General features: G+C 38.4%; 1 protein-coding gene across 3 annotated transcripts in view; it reads left to right on the top strand.

The window, feature by feature from the left end:
• USP25 (ubiquitin specific peptidase 25) overlaps nucleotides 1-17023 on the top strand; it is a 68510-nt gene that overhangs the window by 35403 nt on the left and 16084 nt on the right. For 2 of the 3 annotated variants that reach the window (XM_042037879.1, XM_042037878.1), the window contains exons 8-17: nucleotides 459-532; nucleotides 2005-2153; nucleotides 4362-4489; nucleotides 5256-5351; nucleotides 5663-5824; nucleotides 8242-8450; nucleotides 8670-8740; nucleotides 12214-12442; nucleotides 13688-13885; nucleotides 15354-15493. In XM_042037879.1, the coding sequence (XP_041893813.1) occupies nucleotides 459-532; nucleotides 2005-2153; nucleotides 4362-4489; nucleotides 5256-5351; nucleotides 5663-5824; nucleotides 8242-8450; nucleotides 8670-8740; nucleotides 12214-12442; nucleotides 13688-13885; nucleotides 15354-15493 (1456 nt within the window). Of the gene's footprint in view, nucleotides 1-458; nucleotides 536-2004; nucleotides 2154-4361; nucleotides 4490-5255; nucleotides 5352-5662; nucleotides 5825-8241; nucleotides 8451-8669; nucleotides 8741-12213; nucleotides 12443-13687; nucleotides 13886-15353; nucleotides 15494-17023 lie in introns of all 3 variants that reach the window. The other variant, XM_042037880.1, reaches the window with a different exon arrangement.

Below are 17023 nucleotides of genomic sequence, written 5' to 3'. Positions count from 1 at the left end.
TTTGTAGATAATCAATTAGGCTTTTTTTAATTTGGATGCCTTTTTGCTTTTTGATCCTGTAGTTGAAATACTTCAAAACCTCCCTCCTCTTTCTCATCTCAGGAGTTTGTATTAACGAGCATCTGGAAACTCTTTTGAATACATAATTTTTTCTAGGATGTTGCAAGAAATAGTTTTTACAAGGGTTTTGTACAGTTTAACCACTCACAAATTGAATCTGATTTGCACAGATTGTCCTAGAATGAAACACTTCTGAATATTAGTTTTCAGAATATACTTCTCCCTGCAAATAACTGAATCATTGTTATTAGAGGAAAGTACAAAAATAAATTAACACTGAAATGGGCAACATTTCTATAATGAGTTCAGAATAGTCTGTTCATAGTTTCATAAATCAAAGGTTGTAGCTTTGACTTTGATTTTTTTTTTTGTGCACTAACATAGTTCCTGTTTTTTAGGGATGGAGAGAAACCAAAGAATCCAATGGTGGAGTTGTTTTATGGACGATTTCTAGCCGTAGGTGTACTTGAAGGTATGCATCAGAATTTACTTGGACTTCTCTGGTCATGTCTGTTCAGTGCTTGTCCAAGCACACAAGTGACTGATGCAGTTGTAGGATTTTAGCTACTTCTGCAGAAGCAGATGTGGAGAACACACAGACATACATCTGTCTGTGACAAATACGGTTTGTCAAGTATGAGACTGAAGAGAAATGCAGTGAGCTGCAGGGATCCACAAAGACTGCTGCGCTGAGAACATACACTCAGCTCCTGAAGGTTATGAAAACAGAAGTTGGGGTGAAATGCTGAGGGGAAAATGCTTGGAAGAAATTATGAAGGCACTGTTGCCGCTTATTAATGGTGTACAGAAGGCAAGATTCTATATTTCACTGAGCTGTTCTCTCATGCTCTCTCTGATTCATTTAGTGCAATTTAAAACGTCATTATTGTATTTCCTTCTGCACAATTTCTCGTATGGAAAACTCACCGTCCTAAAAGTACAGTTTTTTGGAAAACCAGTCAGTGGAAACCTGCTCAAGGGCAGTGTCAGAGAGAGCACTAAGGAGGAAGAGACTGTACAACAAGCTTGCCTTTATCTTATCTGTATGTAGTTAGTAGATCTGCACAACTGTACTGTTCTCTATTTCCAAGAGGCTATGAAAATACTTTTGAGTCATTTTAATCTTGGTGATTCTGCCCTCCATCCAAGTGAATGACTTTTACATTTGAATGAAGCAGTGGCTTCCAGGTTGTTCTGTGACCTTGAACATGTTTCTAATGAGCTGTTGTCAAATTTCAGAACCATTTGGCAGATTTCTTGCTAGGAGCTAGCATTCTCGCTCCTTTACATTTAGCTACTTTCATCCCTTACATTCTCATTTTAACAGAAGATATATAAAAATCAAGTAAATGAAAAACTAGGACATGCAAGACTTGTTACTGACTTTGGGTTGAAATAAATGGAAATCTTGGGTTGAAATCACTTGTCGCCCATATTTCTCCTCATGTTTGCTCTTATATCTTTATACAGTGTTACCAAATTATAATCTTGTTTTCAGGACAGAAATCATGAATGTTGTCTTTTGTGGTTTATTTCTGCAAAATGCACTTATACAAAGGTCTCTTTCATACCAGCAATTCTACTGACTTTGCTGATACAACATACGTTTGTATTATTAAGCTCCTATCTGCAGGAGGAGAACTTTGATTTATATGTGTGAAACTTCCCATATGTCCGTGCTCCAAAGTAATTTTGAGTTTGCTTATTACCAGAAGATGCTAAAACAATACAAAAAATGGGCTGAAGAGGAAAATACAGTAATTTTCAATATTGTTTGAGCAACATTTTTGCATAAATTGTCTTTGGCCATATAATTAAATTGTTCGATAAGAAAGTGTGTGTGTATTGTTCAGTAGACTAGGTCAATTGACTGAGGTTAGATAGGGTTTCTTTCAAGTAAATGTTTGTTTCTAAAACATTATCTGTTTAATTTTTCATGTGAAGGTAAAAAATTTGAAAACACAGAAATGTTTGGCCAGTATCCACTGCAGGTTAATGGCTTTAAAGATCTGCATGAGTGCCTAGAAGCTGCAATGATTGAAGGGGAAATTGAATCTCTCCATTCAGAAAACTCTGCAAAGTCTGGCCAGGAGGTGAGTTAAGTGCTTCTGTGGACTTCTCTTAGTATCTTGTTGTAGTGCCCTTTATTTTTCTTTGGGTTTCATGTCTGGTTTTTACGGTTCATGGCACCTGCTGTCTATGTGGGAATCGTTACTGCCTGTAAAGGCTGAGCTGTTTCTCTTTACCCAGCTGTTCATGTTTCATCACAGTTATTTTAAAGATTGGAAATTGTAGGAGGTTTTTTCCTACTTGCGTAAAAAGTTCAGGTATAATTTCTTCCTTGATGTCAATCTCTTGCAGTAATGAAGTTTTGCTTCCTTTAATCGTATCATAGTACACACAGGGTTTAACTGTGAAGCCTAGTGACGCACACTGAAATCATCCTCCAGTCTGAAGTTCTGGTGCCAATTTTGTGTTTTACAACAAATGTTTTATACCATCCCTTTTACAATGAGCATATTTCCTGAAATATAATTTGAAGAAAACAAAATCTCATAAATTTCTTGGTACAATCCCAAGTTTAGTTTCTTCATGCTAGGTGAAACCTTGTATGTACCTGCTACAAGAGCCCAGTTGTTCATCTTATGAAGTTACAGTTAAAACCTGTGTGTATTCATGCATAAAATGTCAGTTATGTTATAAATGCTTGACTAGAAATGTCCTACTAGGGTGTTTTGGTGTTTTTGGTTTGGTTTTGAGGCTTTTTTAACTTGTAATGCTGGGAAGGTGGGAAACAGCAGGATAGTGATGTACAGGTCTTATACTATTAAGCTTTGAGTTCTGTGAAATTGTTGGCTCGGCTTCTTAGCATGTGGAAATAGAAGTCATACAACAGACTGGCAGTGGTGGAAAACCAAGAACAGTAATGTATTAAGTCCTATTCTAGAAGAACATTGCTGCATTATTACCATGGAAAAGTAAATGGGTTATGTTTCCCTGAAATAATCCATAACAATATTGCTTCTTTTAGTCATTACATTTAAATACAATGTCTGAAAGATGTTACAATGCATTGGAAGGTTTGGAAGTACTAAAGAACTCTGAATTTATTGTAGCTTTAACAGGGTCTCTCTTAACTGATCTTCAAAGTAGTGTTGCATTTCTTCTCCTTATTCCCACCATTGCCTCTAATGGGTTATTTAGCTTGTTCACTTTTATTATTATTATTATTGTTGTTGTTGTTGTTACTGGTGTCATGATGTCTAAAAGCCTCAGTCACAGAGCAGGGTGTCAGTAAGTGAGCTAATGGAGAAACAGAAAAGGGAGACATTCCCTGTCCTGAGGAATTTAAATCATGCTTCAAGATGATTTTAGCCATGAGCACATGAAAAAAAGGCTGTTTGCCAGGTATTGTATGAAAAGACTATTCAAGATATTTGGCTGGATAGGAGAACTTGAAGTGAGCCCTGAGTCAAATGCCACATCTGGACTATGGCATTGATGACAAATATGTGCCAGTGGTGTCTGCAGCAATCAGAGAAACTTCAGGTGATGGTCAGATACCCATAAGTTATTAAATGGGTAGACTGTGGTTGTTACATTTGACAATGGAGAGGAAAAAAAAGATCTCCAGTACTGGAACTGGATTTGTATTGTAGTTGAGAAGCAATGTATGTAAAAAAAGAAATGAAGTCTCATGTGGATAGACCTCTACTGAGTAGTCAAAGTCAAATGGGATGAGATGATGATGGCAGTGATTAGAGACATGAGTAGAAACTTCAAGCTGTTAATATGGAGGAAATGTCAAACACTTGCTGATCCTGTTTCAGAGGGGGTCATTAGAAACTTTAAATGATACCAGGTGAATGAAAGGATCAGGAAGTTGAGTCTGGGAGAACTGTAGCAGGAAGAGCACTTGCTAGCAGTGAAAACAACCCTTTCATGTCACTGAGGAGTGAAGAGAACAGAACAGTTGGCAAGGCAGGTAGGTTCATGCATGAGCTGACTTTTGTATGAGTGAGATAAATGTGAGTGGAACAAGCCTTTCTGCCTCCTCTGCTGGAACACAGCAAAGCTTTGATGCACCATGGGCAACAAATGGTCTGTGTTTACAGTTAAGGGAGAAGATGGGAACTTCAGAAATTTTATGTTGACCCACCCTCTAAAACCAATTTCTCTCACAGCTGTGTCAGAGTGCAGGTATTGTACCATTATTACTGAATTTCTGCTATTGGAAGGCATTAATGTTAGGGGTTTCTGTTTTTTGTTTTTTTGTTTTTTTGTTTTTTTTTTTTATCCAGCATTGGTTCACAGAGCTTCCTCCTGTCTTAACTTTTGAGCTATCAAGATTTGAGTTTAATCAGGCTTTGGGGAGACCAGAGAAGATACACAACAAATTAGAATTTCCTCCAATTTTGTATCTAGACAGGTATGGTATGATATTATCAATGAAATCTTAGTATGAACATGAAATAAATCTTGTGAGTTTGTTAAAGTTGATTATGTTTTTCATGCTCACTTAAATCACAGTAAATTTATGTTCTATTTATGCAAGTTAGAGTTTTCATGGGTTTCATCTGTTTCAGAAAATACACATAGATAACAATTTAAGACATACTGCTCCTTTGTGTCAAAAACCTGTTTCCACTTTGATTTATTGCTAGCTACTTGTGTACACAGGCAAAATACTTTGAAAAATCACACTGTTTATGGGTCCATTTGGGAAAGAGGGTGACAAGTTGGGTATTTCGTGGTGTTCCAGATACTCTTCAAACATGCAGTCAATTTTCAGCATGAGTGGATGCAGTTTCTCTGTAGAGCAGAAATATCAGGATGGCTTTCAGTTAGCTGCTGAATGTTGTTTGTGAACCTAAACAATGAAACAAGAGTGTTGCTCTGTGGTTGCTACTTAAACCACTTAATTTAGACTTTCTCTAATAGTAGCTTTCTATTACATGTTTGTCATCCATGATATGAACAGAGATTTTGACACTGGGGAAAAAGCATCTTCTGAAAGTTGTGGAAGGGAAGGCTTATTTTCTTCTCAGTTCTGTTTTAGTGCTGAGGTATGTTGTAGGTTCTAGAGGGTGTGAGCTTTTATTAGCACTATGTAGTGTGGTTGATGGGGACAGACCTCAGTTTCACTGTTGGGATACTGTGGGCTGATACTACTTTCTAAATTTCATGTTTTACAGGTATATGCACAAAAACAGAGAAATAACAAGAATTAAACGAGATGAAATCAAGAGACTCAAAGAGTACCTCACAGTTTTACAGCAGAGATTAGAACGGTACTATAGATAACTGTGTAAATGCAAATAGTATTATGGGCTACATAAAATAACTCTTTGCAATTATACACCTTGTGTATAGTTATTTACTGGAGATTTCCTTTCTATATCTCTTTTCTTTTCTCCTTTCTTTGGAAGCTGTGTATAAGTGTTGTAATTCTGATTCATGAAACATGCTAGGAGAGGCTTGCTTTAATTAATTGCAGTCAACCAAAAAAAAAAAAAAAAAAAACCAAAGAATTTTTTTTCTTTTTAATCTTTTTTTTTTAATATCTGTGAGTCATGGCATTAATACGTTTTGTGGTTAACAGATATTTAAGCTATGGTTCTGGTCCTAAACGATTCCCCTTGGTAGATGTCCTGCAGTATGCCCTGGAGTTCGCCTCCAGCAAGCCGGTGTGCACGTCCCCCGTGGATGACCTGGGTGCCAGTGCCCCCGCCAGCGGCACACTGCCGCCACAGATCCCCCCCAGGTAAGGGCTGCCTTCTGCTCCCTGGGGCAGAGGCCAGAGCAAACCAGCCTCTGGGAGAGAGGGAGCACGTTCAGCTGCTTTGTTCACCAGATCAATAAAACCAGGCGTCTCCTAAGGGGGGTAAAGTTTCTGCTCTTTTCTTTCAGCACAGCAGGCTTGAATAAACAAAAATGTTAATGACCTGAGTTTGTCTCATGCACTTACAAAAATGTCTTCACAAGGAGATTACCATTTTCAAGCACAGCCCAATCTACAATTCTAAATAGACAGAAGATCTGGTGAGGTCACTGATTCCAATGTGTATTGTTTAAGAATCTGAATTGGGCAGAGTGTGTGTGCTGCATAGCGTCACAGTTTCTGGTGTGCAGTTCATCTCTTTACTTCTTGCCTGGGAGCTAAGCTCTTTTTCTGCCATGCAGTTTACATATTCTACCAAGTTTGTCAGGAACCTAATAATCTGACTTCTTAAAAGCCGAGTAGCTAAAGTACCAGAACCATAAATGTCCAATAATGTTGTTTTTCTCTCTCTTTAAGCTAGTAACTCGGTATAGGGGATTGAGTGTAGGCTTAGTCAGTTTGCAGATGATGCCCAGCAGAAAAGGACCTGGGGGTGCTGGTCAGCAGCAGCTGAACATGAGCCAGCAGTGCCCAGGTGGCCAGGAGGGCCAATGGCACCTGGCCTGTGTCAGCAATAGTGTGGCAGCAGGACCAGGGCAGCGACCATCCCCCTGTGCTGGGCACTGGTGAGGTCACACCTCAAATCCTGTGTCCCACTCTGGGCCCCTCACTACAAGAAGAACATTGAGGTACTGGAGCATGTGCAGAGAAGGGCAGTGGAGCTGGGGAAGGGTCTGGAGCACAAATCTGAGGAGGAGCAGCCAAGGAAGCTGAGGGGACTTAACCTGGAGAAAAGGAAGCTCAGGGGAGACCTTATATCACTCTCTACAACTCCCTGATAGGAGGTCATAGCCAGATGGGAGCTGGCCTCTTCTCCCAGGTAACAAGTGACAGGACACAAGGAATCGGCCTCAAGTTGTGCTAGAGGAGGTTTAGATTGGATACTAAGAAACATTTTTTCACAGAAAGGATTGTCAAAGGTTGGAACAAGCTGCCCAGGGCAGTGTTGGAGTCATCCCTGTAGGGATTTAAAATACATGTAGATGTGGCACTGAGGGACATGGTTTAGTGGTGGACTTGGCAGTGCTGGGTTAACGGTTGGACTTGATCATCTTAGAAGTTTTCTCCAACCTAAATAATTCTATGGTAATAGAGTATAACTTTGGATAAGTGGAATTTATAACAGTTTATAACATAGCTTTGTATATTGTATTTGGACAGTGGAGTTCTGTCTTCTGGCTCAGTCAAGTTTAAATTTTTTGTTCAGAGAAGTGAAGTACATGAATTTAAAAAGACTTTAAAAAGATATCAAATGTCTTACTGATATAATGCCAGCAGAAATAATGATGATTGATAAGAGAAGACAAACCTTTAAAAGTTACCATTGCTTGCATGAAATGCAGTATCAAAAGTAAGACACTGTTGAAACTTCTTCAAATAGCAAGTTTGTTCTGTAGAAATGTAAGTATTGTGGCTTTTTTGTACATCCATAGAAACACATGGTATATGGAGTGACATTTTCAGCTCTGAAAGTTCTCAGAACTTTCTAAACTCCTGAAGAATCCAGGTTCCTCAGGCTGCATTATGATGCTGTACACAAAAGTTCAGTAGCTTGCAAGGAAGATCTTCACATTCCTGTTCTTCAGTGTAATTATATATAGGTGATCTTGCTGATGGAAAGAAAAAAAATTGTTACAAGTCCTCATTTTTATTACCCTGCTGCTCTTGCAGAATTCTCCTAAGATGGCTGCTTTGCAGCTTGACTTAGAGTGGTTTGGAACGAATTTAGATCAGTTGGTAGCTCATTTCCAGTGTGCCATAAATATCAGAGGTCCCTTCATTATTGCTGTTCACCTAACTTAAGTTGTAGGTAGGACATTAGAAAAAGTATGTCTGCTAGGCATAAGACACATTAAGAAGTTATTAAACTGAGAATTTGTGCTTATTGGATTTTATGGTCAGTTGGCCATAAGACAAACTGCTGTGACTTCTCTCTCTGCCATTTAGCTGTAAATGTTTCAAACCAGTTACTTACTTGTATGACGTGATTTGAAATTGTTCAGTAGTGTTTCAAATAAAGCAAACTGTTGTTGTGCTAATATGTAATATACCACAGAGCTTTCAGAATTTACATACTAATTCCATATTGCTATTGTAGTTAGCTGTCCTGAACTGCACTGTAGGAAATTGTTACCTTTAAAATGCCCATTTTCAGATGAAAAGCTTGTTTTTATGGTAAAACTTTTGGTCTGTCTATGTGATGATTCAATTTTTGTATTTCATGTTTTGAATGAATGCAGCACAATAGAACAGCAGGGGCCCTCATCTTCAGATGTCCCAAGCACATCTCCTGTACAAAGATCAGTAATACATAAACCATTCACACAATCACGGATTCCACCTGACCTGCCGATGCATCCGGCACCAAGGCACATCACGGAGGAGGAGCTGTCTGTCCTGGAGGGCTGCTTGCATCGCTGGAGGACTGAAGTAGAGAATGACACAAGAGGTAATGCCACACACTGGGGAATGCATTTGCTGCAGGAAAGGATTGGTGCAAGGCGGGGAAATCTTTCATCCAGGGAAGTTTAGCGTTTGGCATGTAGACGGACGTAGCACGTGTGAAACGCACCCCTGTTTGGCTTTTTGTGAGAGAAAATAGAGATGCAGCCATGTGCAATTATACAGCCTTGTGGAAGAGAGGTTCTTTCTTCTCTTTGTCTTTCAGATTTACAAGAAAGTATATCTAGAATACATCGGACAATTGAATTGATGTACTCTGACAAAACAATGGTCCAAGTAAGTACAGTTTTGATGTGAGATAATTGAAAATAGATCCTTTTTGTCACTTTTTAGAAGTTCTTAGATGCTTGAAAACAGAGCAAGTGTACAACAATTATTAGTGTTTTGGGAAATTTCGTTGGAAAGTCATAATGGGTTTTGCAAGCCCTGTAGTTGTGCGCAGTCAGATGAAAGACAGCATTACAATATTTTGCAGGTGACAAGCTTAAATTCAAGCAACTGTGATGAAAAGCCCAAATATGTTCTATCTCTGATCCCTGTTTTTCACCTGAATGAAGTTTTGCACAACAAAATTTTCTTGCCCTGATTTGTCCATATTGCTCAGTAACCTTATGGCTTTAAGGTGTTGAAGCATTAGACACAGGAAAGTACTACTTACTTTGCTGCTTACTGCCACTGTGTATTGCAACTTCCATGCTAATATGTGGAAATTCAAGGTTCCTGATTTGGATTTGTAGTTAATTCCAGTGAGTGGTTTTGTTGTTGTTGGCTTGGTTTTTTGTTGCTGTTTTTGTTTTTGTTTTAAACTGTCTGGGTTTGGTATCAGTCACAACCCTGATTATTAGTCTAAGCTGTCTTTTATCAAATTCTCCTTCTGTGTAATCTGAACAGTGCTTTTAGAATGTTTTACTGTGGAGTTGTGGCTCCTCTGCTGTTTCTTATGTTCATATACTCATGTTCTCTCACTCTGACAGGTTTTAAGGTTAAGGATTACTTCCTCTGTTACTTTCTGTTAGTAGTAAGAACTATTTTCATTCCAAGTAAGATCTGTTCAGCTTACAGTTTTCCTTGAGGTATGTTTTCATTTTGTACATGGCTTGTAGTAGTTCCTGGCAGCTGAACTCTGATGTTAAGGATTTCAGGTAGATTTGCCTAGATGACTTTCTTTAAGCTTGCTACTGGTAGGCAGTTTTTTTTCCTTAATACTTGTGTTATAACAAGAAGGCCACAGGCTACATGTCATCTAACAGCAAAATTAATTAATTTGGTGACTTGCATCCCAGTAGTCTACCTGTGTTGGCTTAGCTGTTGCAGGAGGAAATACCTCTGGATAGCAAACATACAAGTCAGCTGTCATTACAAAAGAAGAAGGAGATTACTTAGTAAAACACTAGCAGGTGCTGAACCCATCTGAAATCACGGGCTGGAAGGGAAGCTGCCCTTCTGCAGCTCAGCTGGTTTGTCCCTGTGACTGTTTTGGCACAATAGGAAGGAGGCAGGTACGCACAGCTGTCTGCTTTTCCCTGCCTGTCTCTGTCTCTGGGTGATTGATAGCCAGGTATTGCTGCATCCCCTGGGAGCAGTTTCACAGTATTGATGTTCCTCTCTGGACAATACAATTGCAGGATTGAAAGCTTTTCTCTTGCAAGTCAAGTTCTAGGTGCATAAAATTAGACACATTTTTAAGATGAATCTATAATATTTGCAGGATGCTTCCTAGTATATTTATGAACTGTTTGAGAAGCTCTTTGTCTTCTCCTTTTGTTCTTTTTGATTCTAAGGAGACTACAATAGTCCATAAAACCTTTGTCAAGTGGTCATATGAAATGCATTCCCAAAATCTTTACTGTTTCATTCTCTTGAATGAAACATCAGCTGCTTATTTATTTCCTTCCTTCTGCGAACTTCCTGCTGGGAAAGAGACACAACTGTTTTTTCTGTGGGAGTTCATCTTGAATATAGCAGCTTCGACATACCTGTTCTGTAGCTACATGTGATGGAGTTGGTGAAGCTCCATTCCGGGTTAAAGTGAGTGAGTGTAAACTACAAAGTTTAGTGCCACCTGTGTTTGTGTTGCCTTGTGCTGTTGATTACGGTTGATTTAATGGTTTATCACAGGAGATGCCTGTTGGCACTGAACTCGCCTGTCCCCTGGTCACAGAGCTCTGTGGGGAACCTTCCTGAAAGCTTGGCGAGGATGACTGACAGCTGCTTCTCCTGACTTGGAGGAGAGGGTGGGGACCCTCAAGCTGACCCAGTTAGCATGGTTTTAAGTTAAACAATTTAAATTCAATGGGGATTTTTAGTGCCTGATTTTAGGGTGAGAAAATTTTATTCTGTCAAAGTCTAAAGAGACACCTTTTTTTGAAATCAGGATCTGCATGCATTTTTTGTGCATATACACAGGCTTGCAACCATTTTAAGGAGACTTTTACACTGATTTAATAACCAATGTTAAAAACCCCAGAGCATTCAGATTTAAGGACTTTCCTGGATTTCTTCTGTATATACTTCTTGTGTTTGGGAGGTTCAGAGTACAGTTTGGTCTCTGGAATGACAGGCTGTTTGATTCCAGCTGCTGTGCAGTCACTCAGCTTTACAGTTCAAGGGGAGTTGCAAAATCTCCAGCACTTGCATATAGCCTGGAAGAGAATGATAAAGTTAAAAATAACTTCAGGGAGTTTCTCAAGTCACAGTTATGTGTGTATTTATGATTGTTGCAGTACTTAAATGGTATTTGCAAAAGGTACTGAGTACACCTTGAGTTAGAGAGACTGTTTATCTTCAGTCCAGATTGTGACACCAGTACAAGCTGGTTTTGGATTTTTCATCCCAGCTGAGCTGTTGTCATTCAGGCACACTGTGCATAGCAGGGAAGCTCAGTTTTCCCTTTTATGTTTCATGTGCTATTCCAGCAGGTTAAAATGAGGCAATCTGTAAGATGCATTCAAAAGACTTGTAAGGAGGGAAGAACTCATTCATTCTGCTTCTCTCTCTCCTTCAGATTTCCAGCTACTTAGACAGAAACTAAGTTTCCCAATCTTCTTACTTGTTGGTTTACAAATGTAGCCTGGAATTCTTTTTACACTGATCCTGGAAACTGCTATCACCCTTTGCCTCAGGAGGAGGAGAGAACCTCTTCAGGTCTTCCATGCTTTACTTAGCAATGCTTTTCCTGATACATTTAAAATACTAGTTGTGTTCCTATTCTACTGTAGGAATTTTGGTTTTGGGTAACTGAAGTATTTAACTCACAGATATCAATTTCAATAAATTCTCTTACTGTCACACAGAAAACACTGAGTTTATTACCTTGAATTTGCATGTGCCTTTCCAGACTTTTTGACAGGTTTTCCAGGTTGGAACTGAAGCAAATCACAGGCAGTCAAGGCTGACTTATTTGAGGGGTTTTTTGGTAGATACAATGAAGGTAGGAATATTAAGCAATTTAGAAAAAATGATGCGTGGCAGTAAAGACAGCAGAGTAGAATTTATGTTCTACACTGACTAATATTTTTAAGATCTCATGTAACTATTAGTGGTAAGTAACACAGTTTCAAGCCCTTATGTTTAGTGAGTTGCTAGTTTTACTTGTTTGTTTTTCTTCTGTGTTGTGTTTTGATCCTGATTAACTTTAGTTCAGTTACTTTTATTTCATGTAGCAATTATTGCTGGCATACAGTAGGAACTAAATGCTGTTAAGGAGGGTTTGTTGACATTTGTTGTATTTTCTGTTTTGTTTTTTTAAGGTTCCTTATAGGTTGCATGCTGTGCTAGTTCATGAGGGTCAGGCGAATGCAGGACACTACTGGGCATATATTTATGACCACCACCAGAACAGATGGATGAAATATAATGATATTTCTGTGACAAAGTCAACTTGGGAAGAGTTGGAACGAGATTCTTTTGGTGGTTACAGGAATGCCAGTGCATATTGTCTAATGTATATCAATGACAAGGAGCAATACTTGATACAAGGTAATGTTATCGACATGGATTCTGCATGATATAGAATAGCTAAATGCATTGGTAAAGCAAACTTCTTTCACATGGATTTCCAGATTTTTGAAATGTTTTTAATAGTTATTGAAAGTTTTATTCCTGCCCCTAACTGTTAGATTGTTTTTGTGGGTGGAACAATTGCTGTTCAACTTTTAGATCAATAAAGACAATGCCAGTGTTTCAGCAGTATTAAGATAAAAAAAATAAACTGTTTGCTAATTTGTGAATATTTTAGACAAGTGATTGCAGAATTTTGGAGGGTTTATGTCAAGATTAGAGGAGAAATACAGAAACAGAGAAGTGAGCTTTTTGACATTAAAATTCTTATGTAGCTGCTTTTTTTCCCTAAGCTTCAGAGCTCTGATGCACTCTACTGGAGCGTGGAAACTTGAAAGCTTATGCAGTAAATTGAAATGTGAATAACTTAGCCCTACCAACCACACATCAAATCTAACTAATACATGGATTGGGAAATTTTTTTCAGGTCATGTAGTAATATGCAGCTATAAGGCTTTGTATGGAAGTGTTTGAAGAGAGGACAGAGAGCCCTTAGCATGAAGGTTTTGATAATGGCAGACAGAGAGCTGTCTGTGAAAGTGTCCAGAGATTCAGTAGTAGGTCAGGGAAAATATTCAGGTTCCTGTTTTCACATAGGGCAGAAGGCTCAAGTGCTCATTTGTTCAGTTTTTGAATGAGAGCCAGTATTACCCTTGGCATTCCTAGATGGCCAAGGTTGGTCACGCACTTGCAGCCATAGGGTGTTTGGGCCCTGTAGGCTGCCTGTGCCATTCCAGTTTAGTCTGAGGCTTGTTCACTGTGGGACAGTTACAGCTGATGGATCCCCTGGGATCTGGCATACCCCTGCACAGACCATTCTCAAAACAAAAGGAAGATTACTCAGTTTAGCTGGTGTTCTTATCAGCTGACTTTCTGAATTCCTGTAGGCCTGCTCTCCTTCCCCTTTTCTCTTGGGAAGTTTAGCTGTGTCCAGCTCTCTGTGGCAGTAATACTGTAAAGCAGTGGTGGGGAGGTTTGTTACTATTCTCTGAATGTTCACATAGAGTGCTCAACAGATAGTAAAACCAGTTAAAACTAACATAGTTTGGGGGGTTTGGTGTTACACCGTACACTTCTGATAATTCACTTGAGGAAATCTGTTGAACATACTTTCTTCTGTCCTATTCTTTCTTTTTCTGAAACTTACATTTCATGTTACCACAGAGGAATTTAACAAAGAAACAGGACAGATCCTTGTTGGAATGGACACGCTGCCTTCTGATCTAAGGGATTATGTCAAGGAAGACAATAAACGTTTTGAAAAAGAGCTTGAAGAGTGGGATGCAGAACTTGCTCAGAAGGCACAGCAGGAGAAATTGTTATCTCAGATACCCAGGGCACCAGCACCCTCTCCTGCTCCAGGTTAGCTGCTTCTACCTATTTGTAAAGGGAGTAGGACCAAAAATCACTGGGGATTGTACATCTCATTTTGCAACTTAACAAAGGAAGAAGTTAATTTATGTAATCTTGAATTACAGCCATTTACTTGGCTAAGGTAACTGTACTTGAAGTTTAGCCTTGTTGGGGTGGCTTTTTGCATTTCATTTTTTATTTAAAGAAAATAATTATTCATTGGTTCTTTTGCCTTTTCCCTCCCAGTTCCTGAGTTTTTTTTGGTTTTTTTTTTTCCCCCCTGTAGAAACGGAAGCTTTTTAAGATAGGTCTCACCAGTCTGTTTTGAGGGTCTGTTAGTCTGTAAATGATATATTTCTTCTATTCAGGATGATTTAGTGTGAGACCTTCATTCACATTTTAAATTAGAACAGCATTTAGAGCTGAAGAGCAGAATAATTTATTTGGTGTTGTACAGTGAATAGATATAACAATAGTAGGGCGTGATTAAGAAATTACTGTGTGGAAATGAGGGTGTTAAAACTGTGGAAAAGATTCTGAGCAGCAGCTGTGAGGCCAATGCTTGTAGGAACCCAGCTAATAAGGACCACTGGCAATCTGATTATAAACGAGAGCTGCTTTGACACTTAAAAACCTGCCAGGTTTTTGGTAACATCCACCTTTTGCTCCATTGCAGTGGGCTATATATATTACATGAAAGATGACATGATGGATTATCTGTCCAGATGTTCTCATTGCTGTATTTGAGTCCTAAAGATTGAGCATATATTTCTCATAAATATGTGTGACTGCAAAATGAGTGTAAGAAGTGCAGTGATTTAATGGCATTGCTTGTTTTGCAAACTCTGCAGAGAGTTACTTCATCATTTTCTAAGTTCTGAGTTCACAAACACTTTGAGACTCATGCTGTTTCTTTTGTTAGTAATGGAAAGTACAAAATGAATGTTTTATTTGTCTGCCAAAATTTGGTTTCATCATGTAAGGAATATAAGACACTATTTGTACTAATCAATTTATTGTTCTCAAGTGGAGGAGACTGAGATTTCCCTTAAGGCAGAAAAATATAATGTGTTTATTATTTTACAAAGTAAAAATAAATCTTGCACTCAAGTGGCTGGAGGTCATTCCATATGTTGATTCTGTATCCCACAGAAACTCCAACTAGAATCTCATCTTTGTTCTCAATCATCCCTGATGATTGATTGATGAACACCCCTCACTCAAGAGCTTTAATGGGTCTATAGACAGGACAGGTCTATTGTTCCCGATATAAAATCAGAGATACATTCACAGGGAAGTGTTGAAGATGACATGAGACACAGACTGGTGTAAAGTTGTATTTGTGAACTGTGTGACCTACCCTGCATTTTCTGTGTGGTTACCTTGTCTATGAGACAGTGATCCAAATAAAACTAATCAATTTAAAATTCATCCTTATGTTAACACACAAAATTGTTATCTTATTTCTGTCACTAAGTTCAAGCAGGAGAACCAGAGTATTTAGAGCAGCCATCAAGAACTGATATTTCAAAGCACTTAAAAGAAGATTCTGTACAAGCAATCAATAAAGCTTTAGCTGAACAAGAAGATAGAGGTCCAGAAGCTATAATGGATACGGTGAGGACATTTTGAAGCTTGAAATACTTCTTTTGCTTTTATTTTACAAGTGAAAATGATACAAACACTGATAAAAGGGTGTGAGTCTGGAAACTTTGAACTGCAAATTGCTTTATCTTCAGGGATTGTCCAACACTAAAGTCCCTTCAGAAAGTGTGTACAACAGTAATGGGCGTAGTGCAAAAAAAATACTAAAATAGGTATTCTCTATGGGATTAAAATGCTTGTCAGGAGTACAGCATATTGTTCAAATTACAATCAGCTGTTTGTGCCCACCATCTTTTAAAAATGTTAGATGATCCCATGTATTTTTGAGGAGTAAACATTGACAGACCATGTAAAAGACTTGAAAAGTACTGCTTTAGACATTTAGGTTTTTATCTGAGAAATATAAGACTATAATTGAGTTCCTTTGACAGACCTGTGAAAGTTAATGTAGATTTGAAAAATAAGGGGGTTTTCAGCAGTGTTCTGTAGCTTTAATGCAGATTCACAACTTGATGAAAATCATTTTTTGTGTTTCATAGGATGCCTATATCAACTTAAAATGTCTCTAATCATCACTGTTGGTTGTTTCCGTTTTCACCTTGTACAAAATGTACTAAGAGGAATGGGACATCAACTATTTTATGGGTTATTAATGAAACTCATATTTGACTTTTTTTTTCAGCAAATATTTTTTTCCTTCCCTATAAGTATGTAGATAAATGACAAATGTGTTTGCCACAAAACCAAGGGCCATTAAAACAACATACGCACATGTCTTGAAACTATATCCATAAATGTACAGTATGGCTTCCTTAGGCATCCCTAGAAACCACTAGACCTCTAAACAATTTAGATCTCTGCAGAATGCTTCCTAAGATCAGGTGTGAGCCCTCATTAAACAGAAGAAGTCTGGCCCCAGATATCTTAAAATCTTTGAAAATTATGTGACTGCTTGTTGACACCCTGTTGACCTGCTGTGTTTTACATCCCTCCTGTAGTGTCAGGAAAGCAGGGAAGCATGCTTCCTCTGCTAAACTGAAATCAAAGCTAACAGGGAAACTCATCTAACCCTGGATGAAAAAATGCTCTGCCATAAAGGCTTAGGCTGCTGCATATTGGCCTTTTTTGAGTTCTCAGAAAAGCTTAGTGGGAGGCTGTTTAATACGTGTTACTCCAGCTGAAGAGGTGGCTATGAAGATACCAAAACACATTATGAAATGTCTTTCATAATGCTGTCCTCTTTCCAGGGTTTGTGGGCACCATCCCAGTGGGATGTGAAAGAATCTTAGACTTTTTTCCATGGATCAAGTGTTGTAGTTCAGGATAATGACACTTGACACTCTGGTCAGCCTTAGGACTTCACAAGACTGTGGTTGGGGAACACCGCGATCTGTTTAATGAGGCAAAAGAAAAAAAACAAATCATGCAAGCATAATTTAGAAACAAATGTACTTCAGCTGTTAAAATGTAAAGTAAATTTCTAGTTAATCTGAAGGTACTCTGTTAATGTTTAAAAGCTGCTCTCTATATCCCCAAATTTCA

Source organism: Corvus kubaryi, unplaced genomic scaffold, assembly GCF_017639235.1.
Source record: "Corvus kubaryi isolate FWS band 111438036 unplaced genomic scaffold, C.kubaryi_AGA036_p1.0 37391, whole genome shotgun sequence".
Classification (NCBI taxonomy): Eukaryota; Metazoa; Chordata; class Aves; order Passeriformes; family Corvidae; genus Corvus; species Corvus kubaryi.
This window is presented reverse-complemented; position numbering and strand designations above follow the sequence as displayed.